Below are 17,611 nucleotides of genomic sequence, written 5' to 3'. Positions count from 1 at the left end.
AATTACATTCTTTTTGACTCGCAAGCGTAAATATAAATTTAAATTGTTCGAAAGGATACTAATGCAATGCTTGAAATTATTTCCAAAATAGGTACCTCCAAAAACTGCGAGTGACATAATAGGTACTTACTGCACAAAAGGCTTTTAGTAAATACTAAACAGCTACATCTAGATAGCTTTTAAACCCTGAAAGCTTACTTCAAGAGGCGGTAAAGACGCATACGCACTGAAAGCTAATAGATACATTTTCGAATGCAATGCTTTGTTTATAGCGATACATTTTTATTTTGAAGTTATCATTATAGTAAATGTTGTTTTCATTAAAGCACTGACGATCTATGATTAGTTATAGGATATCTAAATTTCAAAAAGCTCTCAAGTCTGATCTTAGTCTGATGTTATTTCCAAAGAAAATCGATCAAGCTAGCTCTTTTTTTCCCGTCTCAGTGTGTTCATACCGGTTTAAATAAGATACGTAATTATTATTTTCACTCTTCATCAAAATTAGAGTCGTAAGGAATAAGGATTGTGATTTACTAAGGTAAAATCACGGAATACTTAATAGTACATAGTTAGCTAGTAAAACAAAATCATAAAATGTAGATATCGACATGTGAATGTAATGTAAATACATACTATATTGTAGCCTGTAGTAGGTCTATGGTTAAAAAAAGCTTTAACATAGCTAGGTAGTAGGTACTACATATTTAGCATGCTGTAGGATGTCTTTTTGGTGCAAGAACGCGCGTGTATACCTATATTTTCGTGTGTCTTATTTTTTATTTCCGAGAATTCGTTTAAATTACGTAGAAAATAAGAACAAGAATAAAGTGTGCTTTAAAAGCTTTAAGTACACTTACAAACGTATTAATATAGAGTATCGGAAGAAGGTACCCGTCTTTAGCAATTTCCAAATAGGTAGATTAAACATATTTATATAAAAATACTGGATAAATAAACACATCGAAGGGTTTTGTCGGCATACAACTGCAAGCTTAATGAAAGCTCCAAGGGCGCTTGACTTACACATCGGCATATTCTAAAATTCATTATAACTACATGAAACTATGTGAAGATAACTTGAAAAATAATACAGGAGTTTAGGTTTCGTAACAGAGACATATGATGAAGAAAAGATAAATTCTTTAAATTTTATACATCCACAAATAAATACGACACAATATGCACAAATAATAATTATTAATGTCTATTTGGAGCATATACATATTTTTCTGATTAAAATAAACTCAAGAGAACTCAAGTACTTAATTTAAATTAAAATGTAGGCACACGTACCTTCTGATTAATACTCGACATAATATAATTTATGAAAATTCTATGAACAGCTGGTTACTTTTTATCGATTGAGTTGAAAAGGTCCTTTTATCATTTCTTATTTTACAATGTGAAATTTATCAAAATAATCATATAGAGCTTTCGTCGTGTATTATCCGTAATAGTCTATAGTGAAAATATTTCCATTCTATTGGTGTATGCGTTAGTGCAAGCCAGTCACTACAGGGGTATGCGTGGGTGCAGGGAGCGGGGGCGGGAAATCAATAAATTCTGCGCACGCGATCAACGTCACCCCCAGGCCATAGGGTGGAATAACTATTAATAGATATCTTCATAAATCCACATATTATGCAATCGTGTTTAAATTCGACGAATAATTTTTGCTGTAAGTTATCACTTATCACTTATCAACTAGCTGCAGTTCTACTGTAGGTAATTTATTTTTGTATGTATCTATACCTACTGGTTTAAATTAAATATTCGATGTGTTAGTATAGTTGTAGATAACTAATGTGTTAAATTGTATTTATAGCATCTAGAGAATTTTAATTTATCCCAAATCATCTCGAAACAGCCGAGCGAGTCATAGCGAGTATTATAATAATGGTGTGTAACTACAGGGTCTACAGATTAGAGGCATGTTCGAGTATTTCTCTTTACGGCACGAGGGTTCCGTAAAAAAGGAACTTACTTAGGTTTTTAAAGCAAAAAGGAACCCTAAAAACAGTCCCCATGGTATATCGTTTAGGGCAGGCCAAGAAGCAGGCACATATCTCTTTAGCCAGATAGTAATGTCACTTTCGTTTTACATAAGGCCAAGAATCAAACCCTTCGTTTCTACACTTAATTCAACTTTACCGTGACGGCTCATAAAGTAAAAGTTAAAACACGATAAGAATTTTAAAGCAGAGCCTAAAAGCGTTTTGATTTATTAAAAGAAAATCATTTATATACCCTTTCACAGATCATTTTCAATAATCGAAACATAAAAATATCCAACTTATTGCTAAAGCTCAAGTTCCTACAACATAGAGTAGGTAGGTGCTTTTCCATCACAAACGGTCAATTATAACGTCTAGAGTGGATTGCAAAACTTTCATAGTTCTTGTGTGGCAATGAGTAACCTTTCAGGTTTCACATATTGTCGTCGAGGCGGTCGAGTGTGAGGTGAAGTGGTGAGGGTGGTATTTTTAGCTTTTGCTATCATTCCACTTACGTAAATAGTATTGCCGTTTCACTGTTCTGGTATAAAATAATTTATTATAAATATAATACATAATAATTGATGTCAATATGCATACGAAAAGCTTGTATTGTAAACGTATAGGAGCTACCAACGTTGACAAGAGAGCATTTTAGTATAGTTGGTTCTTTGATATACTGTTCCTCTTGCTATTTCGGTTAGAGTCCGGGCTGTCTGACTGGTCGCAGTGGTTGCGTTTATTAGTGCGCATCTTATCTGCACAGGAAAATATCCTTAATTTAAAGTCATTTTTTAACGCGTAATTTTTAATCTTTTGCTTTTAGATAGATCCATGAGACATAATTTTTTTATTGCAAGACGTTTTTTTCGTTGTTAAATAGGTGCCAGACGCAATTTTTTATTTCAAAATCATTAAAATGTCATCGAAATAAGTGAAATTCCATCAACATGAGTCCCCGTGAAGGATATACTGTGTATAATATTCATTTTACTATTTACAATTTTTAGCAACAATCTACCATGGTGCCTCCTTTTCCCAACGAATCTCAAATAGGACGTTAATGTAAACTTGATAAAAACCAAATATCATCAAATTCATATTAATACCCAAAAGTGTAATAAATATGAAACCATCTATTAAAAATATTATTTTACTAATTATTCAATATAAGTATTAAAAAAGGATAATATAATATAAGTAATAATAAAGTTATTACTTACCTTTTAAGCGGAATCATGTTGATGTAATTTCACTTATTTCGATGACATTTTAATGATTTTGAAATAAAAAATTGCGTATGGCACCTATTTAACAACGAAAAAAACGTCTTGCAATAACATATTTATGTCTGATGGATCTATCTAAAGGCAAAAGATTAAAAATTACGCGTTAATAAATGACTTTAAATTACGGATACTTTCCTGTGCGCACTAATAAACGCAACCACTACCGCCAGCCAGACAGCGCGGACTCTAACAGAAATAGCAAGAGAAACAGTATATCAAAAACCCAACTATACTAAAATGACTTTTTTTAAAACGTTTAGCTCCCGTACCATAATTAAAAATCTGATTTTAATCCCGCCTTACATTCAAAATATCTTTGCTTTTGTTGAAGGTAGGTGAGACGAATTTAGAAATGAAACAAAACCCGTAAAATTAAAAAGATACATAATAAAATATGTTCAAACAATATTATAATAATTTCTTTAAAGTATTTAACTAAGAAATATTTTTGTTAATGAACGTTATTTTTTTGACAGTATGTTGACAAGCTACATCTACAAATTGACATTGACAATTGACATAGGTATTAACACATCGCCTCGATCACTTGTTGTCGGCGTGAGGATTTATTTATTTTTAACTGAATAATCAACAAAAATGAATAACCCAACAAAATCTACTTCACTGTCCAGTGATTTAAATAACTTCATATATGGAGTTTCAAGAAAAAACTTTCAAAATGCTCCAGAACTGACAAAAACTGGCATATCTTTGCTGAAATCCTTCCCAGCAGCTAGAGATGCCGTTTTAGAATATTTTGCGATGGTTTTTCATGATGCTGTTAATATTTCAGTGAACCAAGTTGATTTTGAAGTAAGTGTTTTGCCATACACATAATTTGTACCTAAGTATTTGACATCATAGATGAAATCATTACTTATTTACCTTCACTTGAAATTAGCTAGTTTTACACTGAATACTCAATGCTTATTCAAATGTATAAGCATTAAGTATTATATTTTTTTAATATACAATTGGGAATTCTTAGTATCCTAAGGCACATTATTATACTAAGTTTTGTTTTTAAACTCATAATACTAATTTGGAGAATCTGAAGCTATTTACTTTATTTGTTTCAGGTTGATTCCAATACAAATGGATCCTTAGAAGCTGTTAGTATGATTGGCCCAGAACTATGTAGTCTTGGTGAATCTTGGGCCCCTTTTGTAGCTCCTTGGTGCATTACTTTGATTATGGATATTGCTACAGACAAAGCTAATTTACCAAGTAAGTTATGTCAGTTATAATTCCAGTACTATTCTAGGAGAATTCCAATAAACAAAATAGAAATGTTTATCCATGTCTACAGTCTTCATCCATACTAATATTATAAATGCGAAAGTAACTCTGTCTGTCCGTCTGTTACTCAATCACGCCTAAGCTACTGAACCAATTTGCATGAAATTTGGTATGGAGATATTTTGATACCTGAGAAAGGACATAGGCTACCTTTTATTGCGAACTATGTACCACGGGCGAAGCCGGGGCGGACCTCTAGTTTTAAATAAATTTGTAAGTTTTTCCTGAAGTGGTTATGCTTTTGTATTAAATTTTTCTGTATATTATGGTGTAGTGTTATATTTTTGATGACCTCTTTCAGACTCAACTCTACAAAACACAGAGCCAGTACGGATATTACTTGATATAACAACACAGAATCTGATGCTTCTCAACTCAGAAGAAAGAGCAAAGTGCATTGATATGATGTTAGGTAAGAAATATATCTGTTTTCAATTTATGTTTCTAGTAGAAACCTTGATAAGTAGTAGCATTAGAAATGTAAAGGGAATAGTCTCTGTATAAAAATAATGCCAATATTTAGATTTAAAAATGTTTTTATTATTTTACTTTTGTAGGAGGTTTTACAGTTCTCTTAAATTTTTTTTTAATTTTTAATTTCTCCTATAGGTGTGGCTGTACTAACCATAAATAAAATTAAGTATAAAAAAAATTGTAAAAAAATATTCTTATTATGTAGGTAACTCAATTTTATAATATTTTCACAGGTTGCCGCGCGTGTTCCTGGGCAGTGGGGTGGGTTGGTCGCGCCGAACCTGGACTCGTAGCACCAAGAGCACTAGCACTAGGCGCAGAAGCAGCTAGAGCTGTGCTCGCTCATTTGGCGAACCACCCGCCAGCATTGTTGCATGTTAGAGCTGCGCTCGTTGATTTGTTTCAAGTAAGTGTGGAAGGAATGAGCAGGCAAAACATAATAGCAGTAACAAATATTTTGGAAAATTATCATCATGAAAGTACCTTTATAAATAAGTTATGAATTGTAGTTAAGATTAGATGAATTGTTTTTTAATGTTTTAATTAATAAAACAATGCATAAGATCACACAATAGCATATAAAAAAGTCCGCAATTAATTTTTAATAATACATAATACTTGTATACGTAGTATATTATTATTAGTCTGTGATAATACTATCAACAAATACTAATACATTATTATAGGTATTTAATATAATATTCTCCTTATTTATTTCATTTAAAAATTTGCAGGAAGCAATAAAAGAAGATCCAAAATCAGATAAAAAGAGAGATGTGATCCCATACTTATTAAATCTGGCTTCAAAGTCTGATATTGTACTAAAAGCTCTCATTCAGGACATAGAAACAACTTGTAAGTAATAGACATTTACTATTTTTTTACCTAACTATAACAGAAGAATTGAAGAGTAATGTTTATTTCCTTGTAATTTTGAAAAAATAGTGAACAAATTAAGATTTGAATGCAGTCTGGATTTTTGATATTTCCATGTTTACTGCAAATATCTTACAATTAGATAAGGGGATAATTTTAAATATTTGTTTTATATCCAAACCTACATATAAATTACATAAACTTTGACAAATAAAGTAACTTTTAGTAGAATAAAAAAAAGAATAAATGACAGACAAAAACTTAACTAACTAAATTTTATTTTATAGTGACAGACGCAGTAATGGATAGACTATATACAATATGCTCAATTTACCGTCACAGTGGTTCATGGGAGGGGGTCGGGCCGGCGTCATTGGTGACTTTGTTGTTACGTACCGATGTTCACTGTTTTATGATGCTGTTGAAATATGCGCAGACTAATCTGTTTTGTAGACATTTGTTGGGTGAGATTTTAGTTTCTTTTAATTAAAATAAGTAATATTTTTTTATTGAGATAAACCCGGAATTGTTATTAATTGAATTGATTGATTAAATTTTGATGAAGTTTAAACGAAAATGCGTATACGCGTAAAATTGTCTAAATCAATGAATGGCGAATACTTTAAAATTGTATTATTTTACCCTCAAATAATATAGAAATTTTAAAATAGTCTACTTGGAGTTCCTAAAACGAACATATTCTTCTTGAATTTTTAAATTCAGTTTTAAATTCCTTATTATAATATGTCACCTATGTATTATGTTTTTAGAATACCTTTTACAAAAACTTGAATTTGAAGTAATGTCTCCTGAACGGCCAATTCCGTTATTAACAAGTACTGCAGAGGAAATAAATATTGTAAGAGAAAAGCTATTAGTGGGAAATCAGTTGGAACAGTATTCTATAGCTAGAATACTCATTTTAGTCTGTAAGTATTGAAGAATGATTTTATATAAGCCTAGCTTTTATTAAATTAACTATGGTTGAAAAATTGATTGTATTGTAATTTTTTTTGTATATGAGACTGTATTCAATAATAACACATCATATTGTATTTGTAAGTAAATTAAAAATGTTATTTCATGTATTTAATAAGTGATTTCTTGATAATGAAATGTTTGTAATCTTGGTATTCTACAGGGTACTGTACTAGGTCCTCATAATCAGATTAAGATAATGTTTTATACTAGATTTTTTTAATTTGCTATCAATACAAACCAAGTTCATTCTTTTAGGTTACATTCAGCCATCTGAATTTGTCACCACAATCAGTTACCTCCTCCAATATTCTCGAAACGACACAACGTTATCGCTCCTTGTTCGTATAATATCTGGTACAATAACAATGCATACACCAAACGACTCCACGGATTTAAATATGGATACGGAAAGATACCAGAATTTCATCAAAACAGGAGTGGAATATGCGTTACGGGATTCTATGCTCTCTGACGAACAGATTAAGAAGTGTTTTGTTGTGAACGAACACGAAATGTCGATCGACCAGAAGACGTATATGCATCATATTTGTTTAAATATCACTAAATTGTTGAGGTTCGTATATGTGTCGAGTATATTAATACTTTTTATTTTTATGTTCACAATGTATTTGTTTTAACTTTAGAAAAAAATTGAAACTCCTTAATTTTGACATTGACCATAATTTTATTTCACCTTTACTAAAGTGTAAATGACGGAAAAAAAAGGTGAAACAATGATTTAAGATGCTAAATTTGGCAATTTTCGTCTCGTAAAGTGAACGAACTTTATTCATATGTAACCAAAAACCTTTTTTTTACACCAAATTTGCACTATTCAAATGTATTGTCCCACTATTAAAGTTTTTCCTACACATTCACACAGGTGGGAGAACTCAAACCGCGTGTCAGCGTTGCGCACACGCAGCATATGCCGCGCGGTTGAAGCGAATTTATATCGTATTGGTGACGCATTGCAACACTACGCGTCGTTGCTGCGCGCGCGCACGACCTGCACTATGGCAACATTGTATGAAATGCCCACCTGTCATGCTATTGCGCAGGTAAAAAAAGCGTGTGTGCCTAGCTCACGTGTCAGAAGTGAAACTTCTTTGGCAAAATTCAAAGATACCAAAATCATCGCCTTATTCAATGACGTGACGGCATTGCCATGACACGTCAAAGAAGTTTCACTTCTAAAATGAACATGCATGAATATTAACTTGTTTGTTTGGTTTCCATAGGCGACAATTTTTATCAGTTGGTGGCGAAACAATGTTATGTGTACCCGAGAGATTATTGAATCCAGCATTCTTTGATATCTCATATTTTCCATATTTTTCAGGTATTGGATAAAGTCGATCTATCTGGAACAAAATCTCCTCCACCTAGTGTTGAAGTTATTTTGAAAGTTGTTCAGGCGGTAGTTAAATACTTCTTCAGATGTTTACATGAAAAAGGTAATTTTTAAGAATGTTACTCAAACTTCGAATGTGTAATGAGATTTATTAAAACGCTAAGAACTAAGAATGATTTTCCTAAATAAGACGCTGATTTCTCTTAGAGCTATTACGCACTGTCGACCAGTCGCTGGCGACTCAGTCGCCGGCGACTGTGACTTACTATAGTTTAAATAGGGGCTTGCGCACTTAGTCGCCAGTCGTCCCGGCGACTCGGCGACTCGCCGCGTTGTGGCGACGCACAGGCGACTGGCGGTCGCCGGCGACCAATAGAAGCACGGCTTCAAATGGGAGCGTTCGCACTGCAAGCAACTGTCGTAGCGACTCTTGTAGGGACCGGGTTCAGCACGAATGTACTTAGAATACTGTCGCTCGGCTTGGTTTCCTGCCCCTAGTTTCTCTGTTTTGGTCGCCGAGAGACTGAGTCGCCGGCGACTGGTCGACAGTGCGTAATAGCTCTTATTGTGTTAAATGAACAGCTACAATGTTGTTATTATTTTCAAATTCTTAGTCAGAGCGTTATTTAAGGCGACAATTTCTGTTACTTTTGACCTATACTAACAGCTACAACAGCAATATGAAAATGAAAATGTTTTATTCTAGTTTGTTTATCTATTTTTATACTCAATAAAGAAAAGTCAACGTTATTTACTTGCTCTTTTTCTTAAAAAATTCAATTTAACATGTATGTGTGTACAATACATGTCCGAATATACCCATTATCTTAATTACAATAACATAAATATATCACTTACCTGCACTATTTAACACAATATTTCTCACAGAAAAATAAAATTTCAGACCTAATGGCTAAACTCCGCGGCGTTCAGTCCGCCAGTCGGTTACTCCGGAAACTCTGTATTCACAGCAAGCTAGCTCGTGCGATCGCGTTACGGGATCTCTTAGAAACTGCCATGTTCAGGGAAGACAGGATTTTCGGCAGTAAACCTGTTATACCGAATTTATTGGCCGCTTCGAAGGAGTGGACTAATGATGATTTATTGATTTATATGAATCAGAAACATGTGAGTATTGTTCATTTTAAAGTAACAGATTTTTTTATTACATTCAGAAAGTCCTTTTTATACGGGCGATATATAATCTATCTAAAGATTCTAAACTAATGCAGTTTAGTACGTTTAGGACTCTTTTGAGTTTTTTATTGTTGAATTAGATATTATGTTACTCTTATTCTGTTATGTAATTGCATTTTGTAACTTGTAACTTCTACTACAAAGTTGATCCAAAATAAATTAAGGTTTCTATTTATATAGGTCTTCAAGTTTTACAATGTTAATATTTTTTTTCTATTTTTTCACGTATCTTTACTGTTCAAATTTAATATGTAATTCTTTTACAAATGTGGGTAGAGTGCAATATTTTTTTTCATGTGTCTCGTCATCAAATCACAGTGCCAGCCATTAACAAAAAAGAGCGTGTCTGAAGTGAAATTTATCTGGAAAGATTCAAAGATACCAATATCGTCGCCTTAACTCCATCACGTGACGGTATTACCATGACGTGACCTTTAAATTTTACTCTCAACAATAAAATTTATTATTAATTTTATCCAGGGTCCAATAACGCAATTAACTCAAAGCCATACATCAGTATTCCACGCTGGTATTATCGGCAAGGGTGTGAGGAAGCAAGGCAGTCAAGATGACAACGAAATACCACCTATATTGACTACTAATAATGAACTCTTGATGGGAGCTTTGATGTCTTGTATGGTAAGTTACGTTACTATTGAATTTAGGTGCTAAGATATAATGTAGTCTGGGTTAGAACTGGCTTATTTTAATATGACTTACAAGCTGTGGCTTGTTGATAAAAGATTAACGTCATAAAACATATGACCCGTAAAGGGTACAGCCTCGGAGGACCAAACAGAAATGTTTTTGAATTGAAAACTTCTTTAGCGGCGTTGAGCACTTTTTCTGTAATGGGTATAAAATCTTAAACTCGCGTCAGGACACGTGACCTGATCGAAAAAGCGTAAGACGGATGGATATCAAACATGCTCAACGTTAATAATCAAGTTTTCACTTCTGCCGGCACTCCCGGAGTGCAACCCGTCTATTTTTTTTTAAACAGTTGATTGATAATAATGATGAATAACTATGTCACACACACACCCCGAGTGTTTTACAGGACCCTCGAAAACGTGTTATTCGAAACTCAGTAACGACGAAATTTAACTGTGATGAAATATCATCGTGTAAAGCATATTTATTATTTACTACAACACAAAGTATATACAAAAACTGTAACAATACTTATTATTTAGACATTTTTTATCATTAGGATGGCAACAGCGGCATTGTTGAAGGAGCAACGTCAGTTTCCTTACTATTAGTGGAGTTAGTGTCGCCAGATGTGATGTATAATGGCTTACCGTGGCCTGATGAAGATTTTACGAAGGTATGTATGGATAGATAAATATGTATAGGCAAAATAAAAAATCTTCGAAAAAACTTGATTTTTGAAACAGAAGTAGAACAACACAGGAGGAAGAGAGTTATTAGAATGCGAATTTTCCCCAGAATAAAGTTATATTTTGTTAGCTTATCATAAACTATTATTTTCATGATATTATTTCGATTTTATACACAAAAAAAAAACTTGCAATAAAACAAAATAATTTTATTAAAATTACTGCAAATAAAACGAACTGTACCGTTTTGCAATAAACAACAGGAAAAATGAGACAGAAGCACCAATACGCGCAACAATTAATATAAATAAGAACTCTTGCAACTAAGCAATAAAGTTCAATTCAGCTCGTCAGCGCTCCGTGTCTAATGTGATTTTCACCTAAACATTGACTCGCTTCTAACACGTCACTTTGTTCCTGTCTGGTAGTAGTAGTAACGTCCTAGCTTTCCGATAAAATAGTTTTGTTTTTATATTTTATAAGGGCCGATTTTTCAATCCTTGGTTAAAATTTATCCGTCCAATAAAGTACACACGAACATTTTAAAATGTCGCCTGTAAACTGTCATATACGGACAATTAGATAACATTTTTGAAATGGTACTTTAATACGTTATTCGATGAATAAGTTTTACCAAGTATTGAAAAATCAGCCCTTAAGGGTGCGTATAAAGCAAAATTACCAATCTTCTATTAGATGATACGTGTAATATTCAAGACCAAATCTAAAAAATAAAATATATATCAAACTAGATGATATGTTCAACGATTCTGTTCAATCAAAAACATAAAATATTAAAATGGACTCGATAAAAAAAATCACCAAGTTAGCTCTAATTTTCACACTTTTACGTTTTCTACTTGACATGGTAATACTTATTATGATTTTTTTTTCATAAACAATTATATTAAAACATTTGACCGGAAGGAAGTTAGCGCGGAAACTTTATTTTTTTTAATTATTAATATCTCAAAAAAATTGCTCCTTAAATGCTCCATCAGAATCTGTAATTGCTCCACTTCTACAATTATTAGTTTATTTATAATTAATTTTTTAAAAAATCCAAATACTGAAAACTTGATTTCCCTATAGAATGAAAAATATTCACTTTTCATAAAAAAAATTTTTGCAAAAAAATTGCTCCCGATTTGCTCTATCAATTACAAAAAAAAATTATTTAATTTTGATAATTTTTACAATAGTTGACTGAAAAACTATGTTTACATAGTAAACTACTGCGCTGTGACGTCATCAATTATTGCTGTTGCGACGCATAAGGGCCATATTTACATGTATCAGCACTGCAGCGATATCTGTAGACCTTAATGTTTATGTTTTCTTATTTATATTATTTACTAGATTTCTGCCCGCCGCTTCGCCCGCGTTTTCAAAGGAAAACCCGCATAGTTCCCGCAAACGATAGCAACTTGACACCGAAAGATGAAACAAGCGACTGAAACACAAATTAATTAAAAATTACTTGAAGTTTTAATAATACGCATAAACGTAATATGCGAGTTTAGGGATGGGTAGGGAAATGTTTATAAACATACCTATGATAAGAATGATTTTAAATACTTACATAATAATATCTGTTTCTTTCAACTTTTGCTAGATGAAACTCAATAATTCATTTATGTAATAAGTAAAATTTTTATGTAAAACCTATTGTCAAAAATAATTCTTTATATAATTATAAAGAATTATTAATTATACTCTAGTGAAAAATTTTCAGGTGATTATTATATAAAAGTAGGGCTCAATTTTTTTCACGAACCCTACTTCTAAATAATTACCACTCTTCAATAATTTAAAACTCCTTGACTGAATCCCTTCACACCCTGAAATAAAAAGTGCATATTAATTTTTCTTATAGAAAACAGAAATTCAAATTCAATTATTCAATACTTTGATGATGATTGACAGTAGAAATATTTATTAATTGTTCACTATTATTGAATAAAATAGTACTTACACTTGTTATTCAATTGTTGACTCAATCACTATCCATACTAATATTATAAATGCGAAAGTAACTCTGTCTGTCTGTCTGTTACTCAATCACGCCTAAACTACTGAACCAATTTGAATGAAATTTGGTATGGAGATATTTTGATACCCGAGAAAGGACATAGGCTATCTCGAGAAAATGACGCAATCCCGGAAATCCCACGGGAACGGGAACTATGAGGGCTTTTCTTTGACTGCGCGGGCGAAGCCGCGGGCGGAAATCTAGTAAATAATATAAATAAGAAAACATAAACATTAAGGTCTTAATAGATATCGCTGCAGTGCTGATACGTGTAATTACCTATGACCCTTATGCGTCGCAACGACAATAATTGATGACGTCACAGCGCAGTAGTTTACTATGCAAACATAGTTTTTCAGTTAATTATTGTAAAAACTATCAAAATTAAATATATTTTTTTTTGTAATTGATAGAGCAAATCGGGAGCAATTTTTTTGCAAAAAAATTTTCTATGAAAAGTGAATATTTTTCATTCTATAGGGAAATCAAGTTTTCAGTATTTGGATTTTTTTTAAAATTAATTATAAATAAACTAATAATTATAGAAGTAGAGCAATTACAGATTCTGATGGAGCATTTAAGGAGCAATTTTTTGAGATATTAATAATTAAAAAAAATAAAGTTTCCGCGCTAACTTCCTTCCGGTCAAATGTTTTAATATAATTGTTTATGAAAAAAAAATCATAATAAGTATTACCATGTCAAGTAGAAAACGTAAAAGTGTGAAAATTAGAGCTAACTTGGTGATTTTTTTTATCGAGTCCATTTTAATATGTTATGTTTTTGATTGAACAGAATCGTTGAACATATCATCTAGTTTGATATATATTTTATTTTTTAGATTTGGTCTTGAATATTACACGTATCATCTAATAGAAGATTGGTAATTTTGCTTTATACGCACCCTTAATCCCTTTTTTTGGGTGTGCATGTTAATCGTGTATAATAAAGTGAATTAATTCGGTACGAACAGCAAGTGAGCATAGAGCGCGAGCTGTACATGCGCGGCGCAGTGGAGCGGTGCGCGGTGGCGCGGGCTGCGCTGCGGCGCGTGGCGCTGGCCCGCCCCGCGCTGTGCCTGGCGTCCGCGCTGCTGCGGGCCTCGGCCGCCACGCTGCTGCACAGGCTGCGGGCGCACTTGGGTCAGTGTTGTGTGTTGTGTGTTGCGGCGCGTGGCGCTGGCCCGCCCCGCGCTGTGCCTGGCGTCCGCGCTGCTGCGGGCCTCGGCCGCCACGCTGCTGCACAGGCTGCGGGCGCACTTGGGTCAGTGTTGTGTGTTGTGTGTTGCGGCGCGTGGCGCTGGCCCGCCCCGCGCTGTGCCTGGCGTCCGCGCTGCTGCGGGCCTCGGCCGCCACGCTGCTGCACAGGCTGCGGGCGCACTTGGGTCAGTGTTGTGTGTTGTGTGTTGCGGCGCGTGGCGCTGGCCCGCCCCGCGCTGTGCCTGGCGTCCGCGCTGCTGCGGGCCTCGGCCGCCACGCTGCTGCACAGGCTGCGGGCGCACTTGGGTCAGTGTTGTGTGTTGTGTGTTGCGGCGCGTGGCGCTGGCCCGCCCCGCGCTGTGCCTGGCGTCCGCGCTGCTGCGGGCCTCGGCCGCCACGCTGCTGCACAGGCTGCGGGCGCACTTGGGTCAGTGTTGTGTGTTGTGTGTTGCGGCGCGTGGCGCTGGCCCGCCCCGCGCTGTGCCTGGCGTCCGCGCTGCTGCGGGCCTCGGCCGCCACGCTGCTGCACAGGCTGCGGGCGCACTTGGGTCAGTGTTGTGTGTTGTGTGTTGCGGCGCGTGGCGCTGGCCCGCCCCGCGCTGTGCCTGGCGTCCGCGCTGCTGCGGGCCTCGGCCGCCACGCTGCTGCACAGGCTGCGGGCGCACTTGGGTCAGTGTTGTGTGTTGTGTGTTGCGGCGCGTGGCGCTGGCCCGCCCCGCGCTGTGCCTGGCGTCCGCGCTGCTGCGGGCCTCGGCCGCCACGCTGCTGCACAGGCTGCGGGCGCACTTGGGTCAGTGTTGTGTGTTGTGTGTTGCGGCGCGTGGCGCTGGCCCGCCCCGCGCTGTGCCTGGCGTCCGCGCTGCTGCGGGCCTCGGCCGCCACGCTGCTGCACAGGCTGCGGGCGCACTTGGGTCAGTGTTGTGTGTTGTGTGTTGCGGCGCGTGGCGCTGGCCCGCCCCGCGCTGTGCCTGGCGTCCGCGCTGCTGCGGGCCTCGGCCGCCACGCTGCTGCACAGGCTGCGGGCGCACTTGGGTCAGTGTTGTGTGTTGTGTGTTGCGGCGCGTGGCGCTGGCCCGCCCCGCGCTGTGCCTGGCGTCCGCGCTGCTGCGGGCCTCGGCCGCCACGCTGCTGCACAGGCTGCGGGCGCACTTGGGTCAGTGTTGTGTGTTGTGTGTTGCATTTTTGGGAACTTTAAAAATGATTTTTTTTTAAATTGTGTGATAGGGAAGCACTTGACCACGATCTCGCCTTCTGGTAAGCTGAGATGTGGCCTATGATGGAGCGCGCTTCCCTAGAAGGTACCCGTTCACTCTTCGCTTGAAGACCCCCATATTGAACTCTACCTATATCAAAAGTTCCCGACATATAATTTATAAAGAATAGAAAAATTCGATCGAGAGGCGGGCGAGATTTTTCTATTCTTTTTTAAATCTTAAATCTATATTTATAAAGCATTTGAATTCTATAAAACCAGAAATATCAAGTTCAAGTTCCCGACATGTACAATCGGGGTCTTACTGGCCGACCAAGAAAGGGACTGGTCGATTATCCTCCCTTTTTCGTTGAAGGAAATAAAATTTATTTCCTACACACATGTCTAGATAAATATACACCTTACCTATTTTTAAAAATTACACTTCAAACGAGAAATGAATTCAAAGCTTGTAATTTTCAAATTTCATTTACCTACTTTTAAAATAAATACACTTCAAACTATGAGAAAAGTGAATTCATTGCTCGTTTTCATAATTTATAATCCCATTTGTTTTCAGATCGGCATACACAATCACCAGAGTTGGCGCGCGAATTGTCCGCGTTGACAGAACTGCTGTCAATAATGACACTTGGACAATTGTTGCCACACCCACTGAGTCACATGTTAGAATTGGCGCCAGAATTGACAGCTAGTGAGGTTAGTTAGGATATTTTATTACAGAATTTTATATAATTGTTGGCCTAAGAAAATTTTGTTTTAAGCTATTGCATAGCTACTATCGTGGGCCTTGAGCGTAGGGGACCGAATCCAGAAATTCCGTAACGAAAAAAAACCTCACACTCCCCACTCCGACGGGCACGGAGGTGTGGCTGAAGTGAAGGCATGCTATGCAATAGCTTTACCGCGGCAATCCCCGAGTGCCACACGTCTTTTTTATATTAAAGGATAACATTGTTAAGAAGCCTCGAGTAAAATGATTGTTTTTTTTTCTAGCTTGTTCAAGTATTGCGAGATTGTTTATGGAACTACACGAGAGATCACGTGCCGTCGCCTGCATTATTTACTTGTGATGCTACAGGTATGCATAAAGAAATCCCTAAATACATTTTTTTTATGATAAGTACCTAAGTATTTAATAAAATAATCACAACAGATTAAAATGATTACTCTATTTGTTTAAATAGTTTTACAATTCTCACAGTCTACAACTCTAGAATTAGTGTTATTGGATAGAAAAGTATATTTTTACTAGCGGTCCGCCCCGGCTTCGCCCGTGGTACATATGAAAAATAGATGTTGGCCGATTCTCAGATTTACCCGATATGCACAGAAAATTTCATGAGAATCGGTCCACCCGTTTCGGAGGAGTATGCAGACTAACATTGTGACACGAGAATTTTATATCTATATACAATCTATACATCTATACATCTATACAAATATTATAAAGAGGAAAGGTTTGATTTTTTGTTTGTTTGTTTGTTTGTATGAATTGAATAGGCTCCGAAACTACTTGGCAGATTTGAAAAATTCTTTCACTGTTGGAAAGCTACATCATTTCTGAGTGACATAGGCTAGGTTTTATCCCGGAAATCCCACGGGAACGGGAACTATGCGGGTTTTTTTTTGAAAACGCGGGCGAAGTCGCAGGCGGAAAGCTAGTATAAGATATTTTTGTTATTCACAGGTCTTCATTGGCGGGATCCCTCAACGTGCAAGCCTCCTACCTCATACACGGATACGTTTCGTATTATTATACAAAAAAGAATATCAAAATTAGGTCATATGTATCCAATTATGTTCTTAAATCTCGAAAAAGATGCTTAATTAAGTCATCACTTTTGTAAATATTGTAATTAGTAGTTTAAGTAATAAAGTGCCTGTAATTAGAACTTCTATTTTGTTTTATTTATTCTTCTTGATTTACAATTAATTTTAAAGTTGAATCTTAAAATATGGAAATATTCATTTTTTCATAACAGCCTACTAAGCTACTTTGAATTTTGAGTTGTATTTCATACTAGCATTGCCCGCGACTTTGATCGCATGTGCGTTGCTTAAAATTCAAATCAAATTCTCCAAAATGAGAATAATTAATTAATTAAATAGTAATATTTGCATGAAATCGGACAACGGTCTTACACAATTTTATTTTTTGTATTGATTGTGACTTCGAGATCGGTTTTGGATTTACAATTCGAAAGCGAGCGAAGCCACGGGCTTAATTACTACCACCTACTACTTTTTCATCAAAAATTTCACCTGATTTAGCGTGGTAACTGGTAACACATTACATAATATTTTGATCATCTGTGGTCTGACATTCCACTTGTCATATGTCAAAATAACAAAGT

The 17,611-nt window shown here is 35.9% G+C and overlaps 1 protein-coding gene across 2 annotated transcripts; it reads left to right on the top strand.

The window, feature by feature from the left end:
• Positions 1-3,825: 3,825 nt before the first annotated feature.
• On the top strand, positions 3,826-17,142 carry omd (integrator complex subunit 5 omd). 2 transcript variants are annotated; one of them, XR_016457229.1, is made up of 17 exons: positions 3,826-4,099; positions 4,366-4,513; positions 4,887-4,997; positions 5,293-5,465; positions 5,794-5,914; positions 6,223-6,399; positions 6,706-6,864; positions 7,172-7,490; positions 7,800-7,977; positions 8,259-8,373; positions 9,175-9,398; positions 9,948-10,106; positions 10,681-10,797; positions 13,816-15,194; positions 15,814-15,953; positions 16,251-16,335; positions 16,945-16,999. XR_016457229.1 is itself a non-coding variant. In XM_090107174.1 (17 exons), the coding sequence occupies exons 1-17, from the start codon at positions 3,884-3,886 to the stop codon at positions 17,082-17,084; spliced, it is 2,751 nt and encodes a 916-aa protein (XP_089963300.1). In that variant the 5' UTR covers positions 3,826-3,883; the 3' UTR covers positions 17,085-17,142. The 2 variants fall into 2 exon arrangements, 1 of the variants encoding a protein (XP_089963300.1); XM_090107174.1 differs by having other exon boundaries at positions 13,816-13,984; positions 16,945-17,142.
• The last annotated feature ends 469 nt before the right edge of the window (positions 17,143-17,611 follow it).

Source organism: Colias eurytheme, chromosome 11 (genome assembly GCF_061535395.1).
Source record: "Colias eurytheme isolate Ceu_HAF_F1 chromosome 11, ilColEury1 Martin Lab GWU primary, whole genome shotgun sequence".
Lineage (NCBI taxonomy): Eukaryota > Metazoa > Arthropoda > Insecta > Lepidoptera > Pieridae > Colias > Colias eurytheme.
Note: the sequence above shows the minus strand (reverse complement) of the source record. Positions and strands in the feature narration are given on the sequence as shown.

Excerpts from the sequence above, each read along its gene's own strand:
- omd (XM_090107174.1), top strand. The coding sequence starts at position 3,884 with ATGAATAACCCAACAAAATCTACTTCACTGTCCAGTGATTTAAATAAC. Across the intron at positions 4,100-4,365 it reads TGAACCAAGTTGATTTTGAA|GTTGATTCCAATACAAATGG; the intron begins GTAAGTGTTTTG and ends TATTTGTTTCAG. Across the intron at positions 9,399-9,947 it reads TTTATATGAATCAGAAACAT|GGTCCAATAACGCAATTAAC; the intron begins GTGAGTATTGTT and ends AATTTTATCCAG.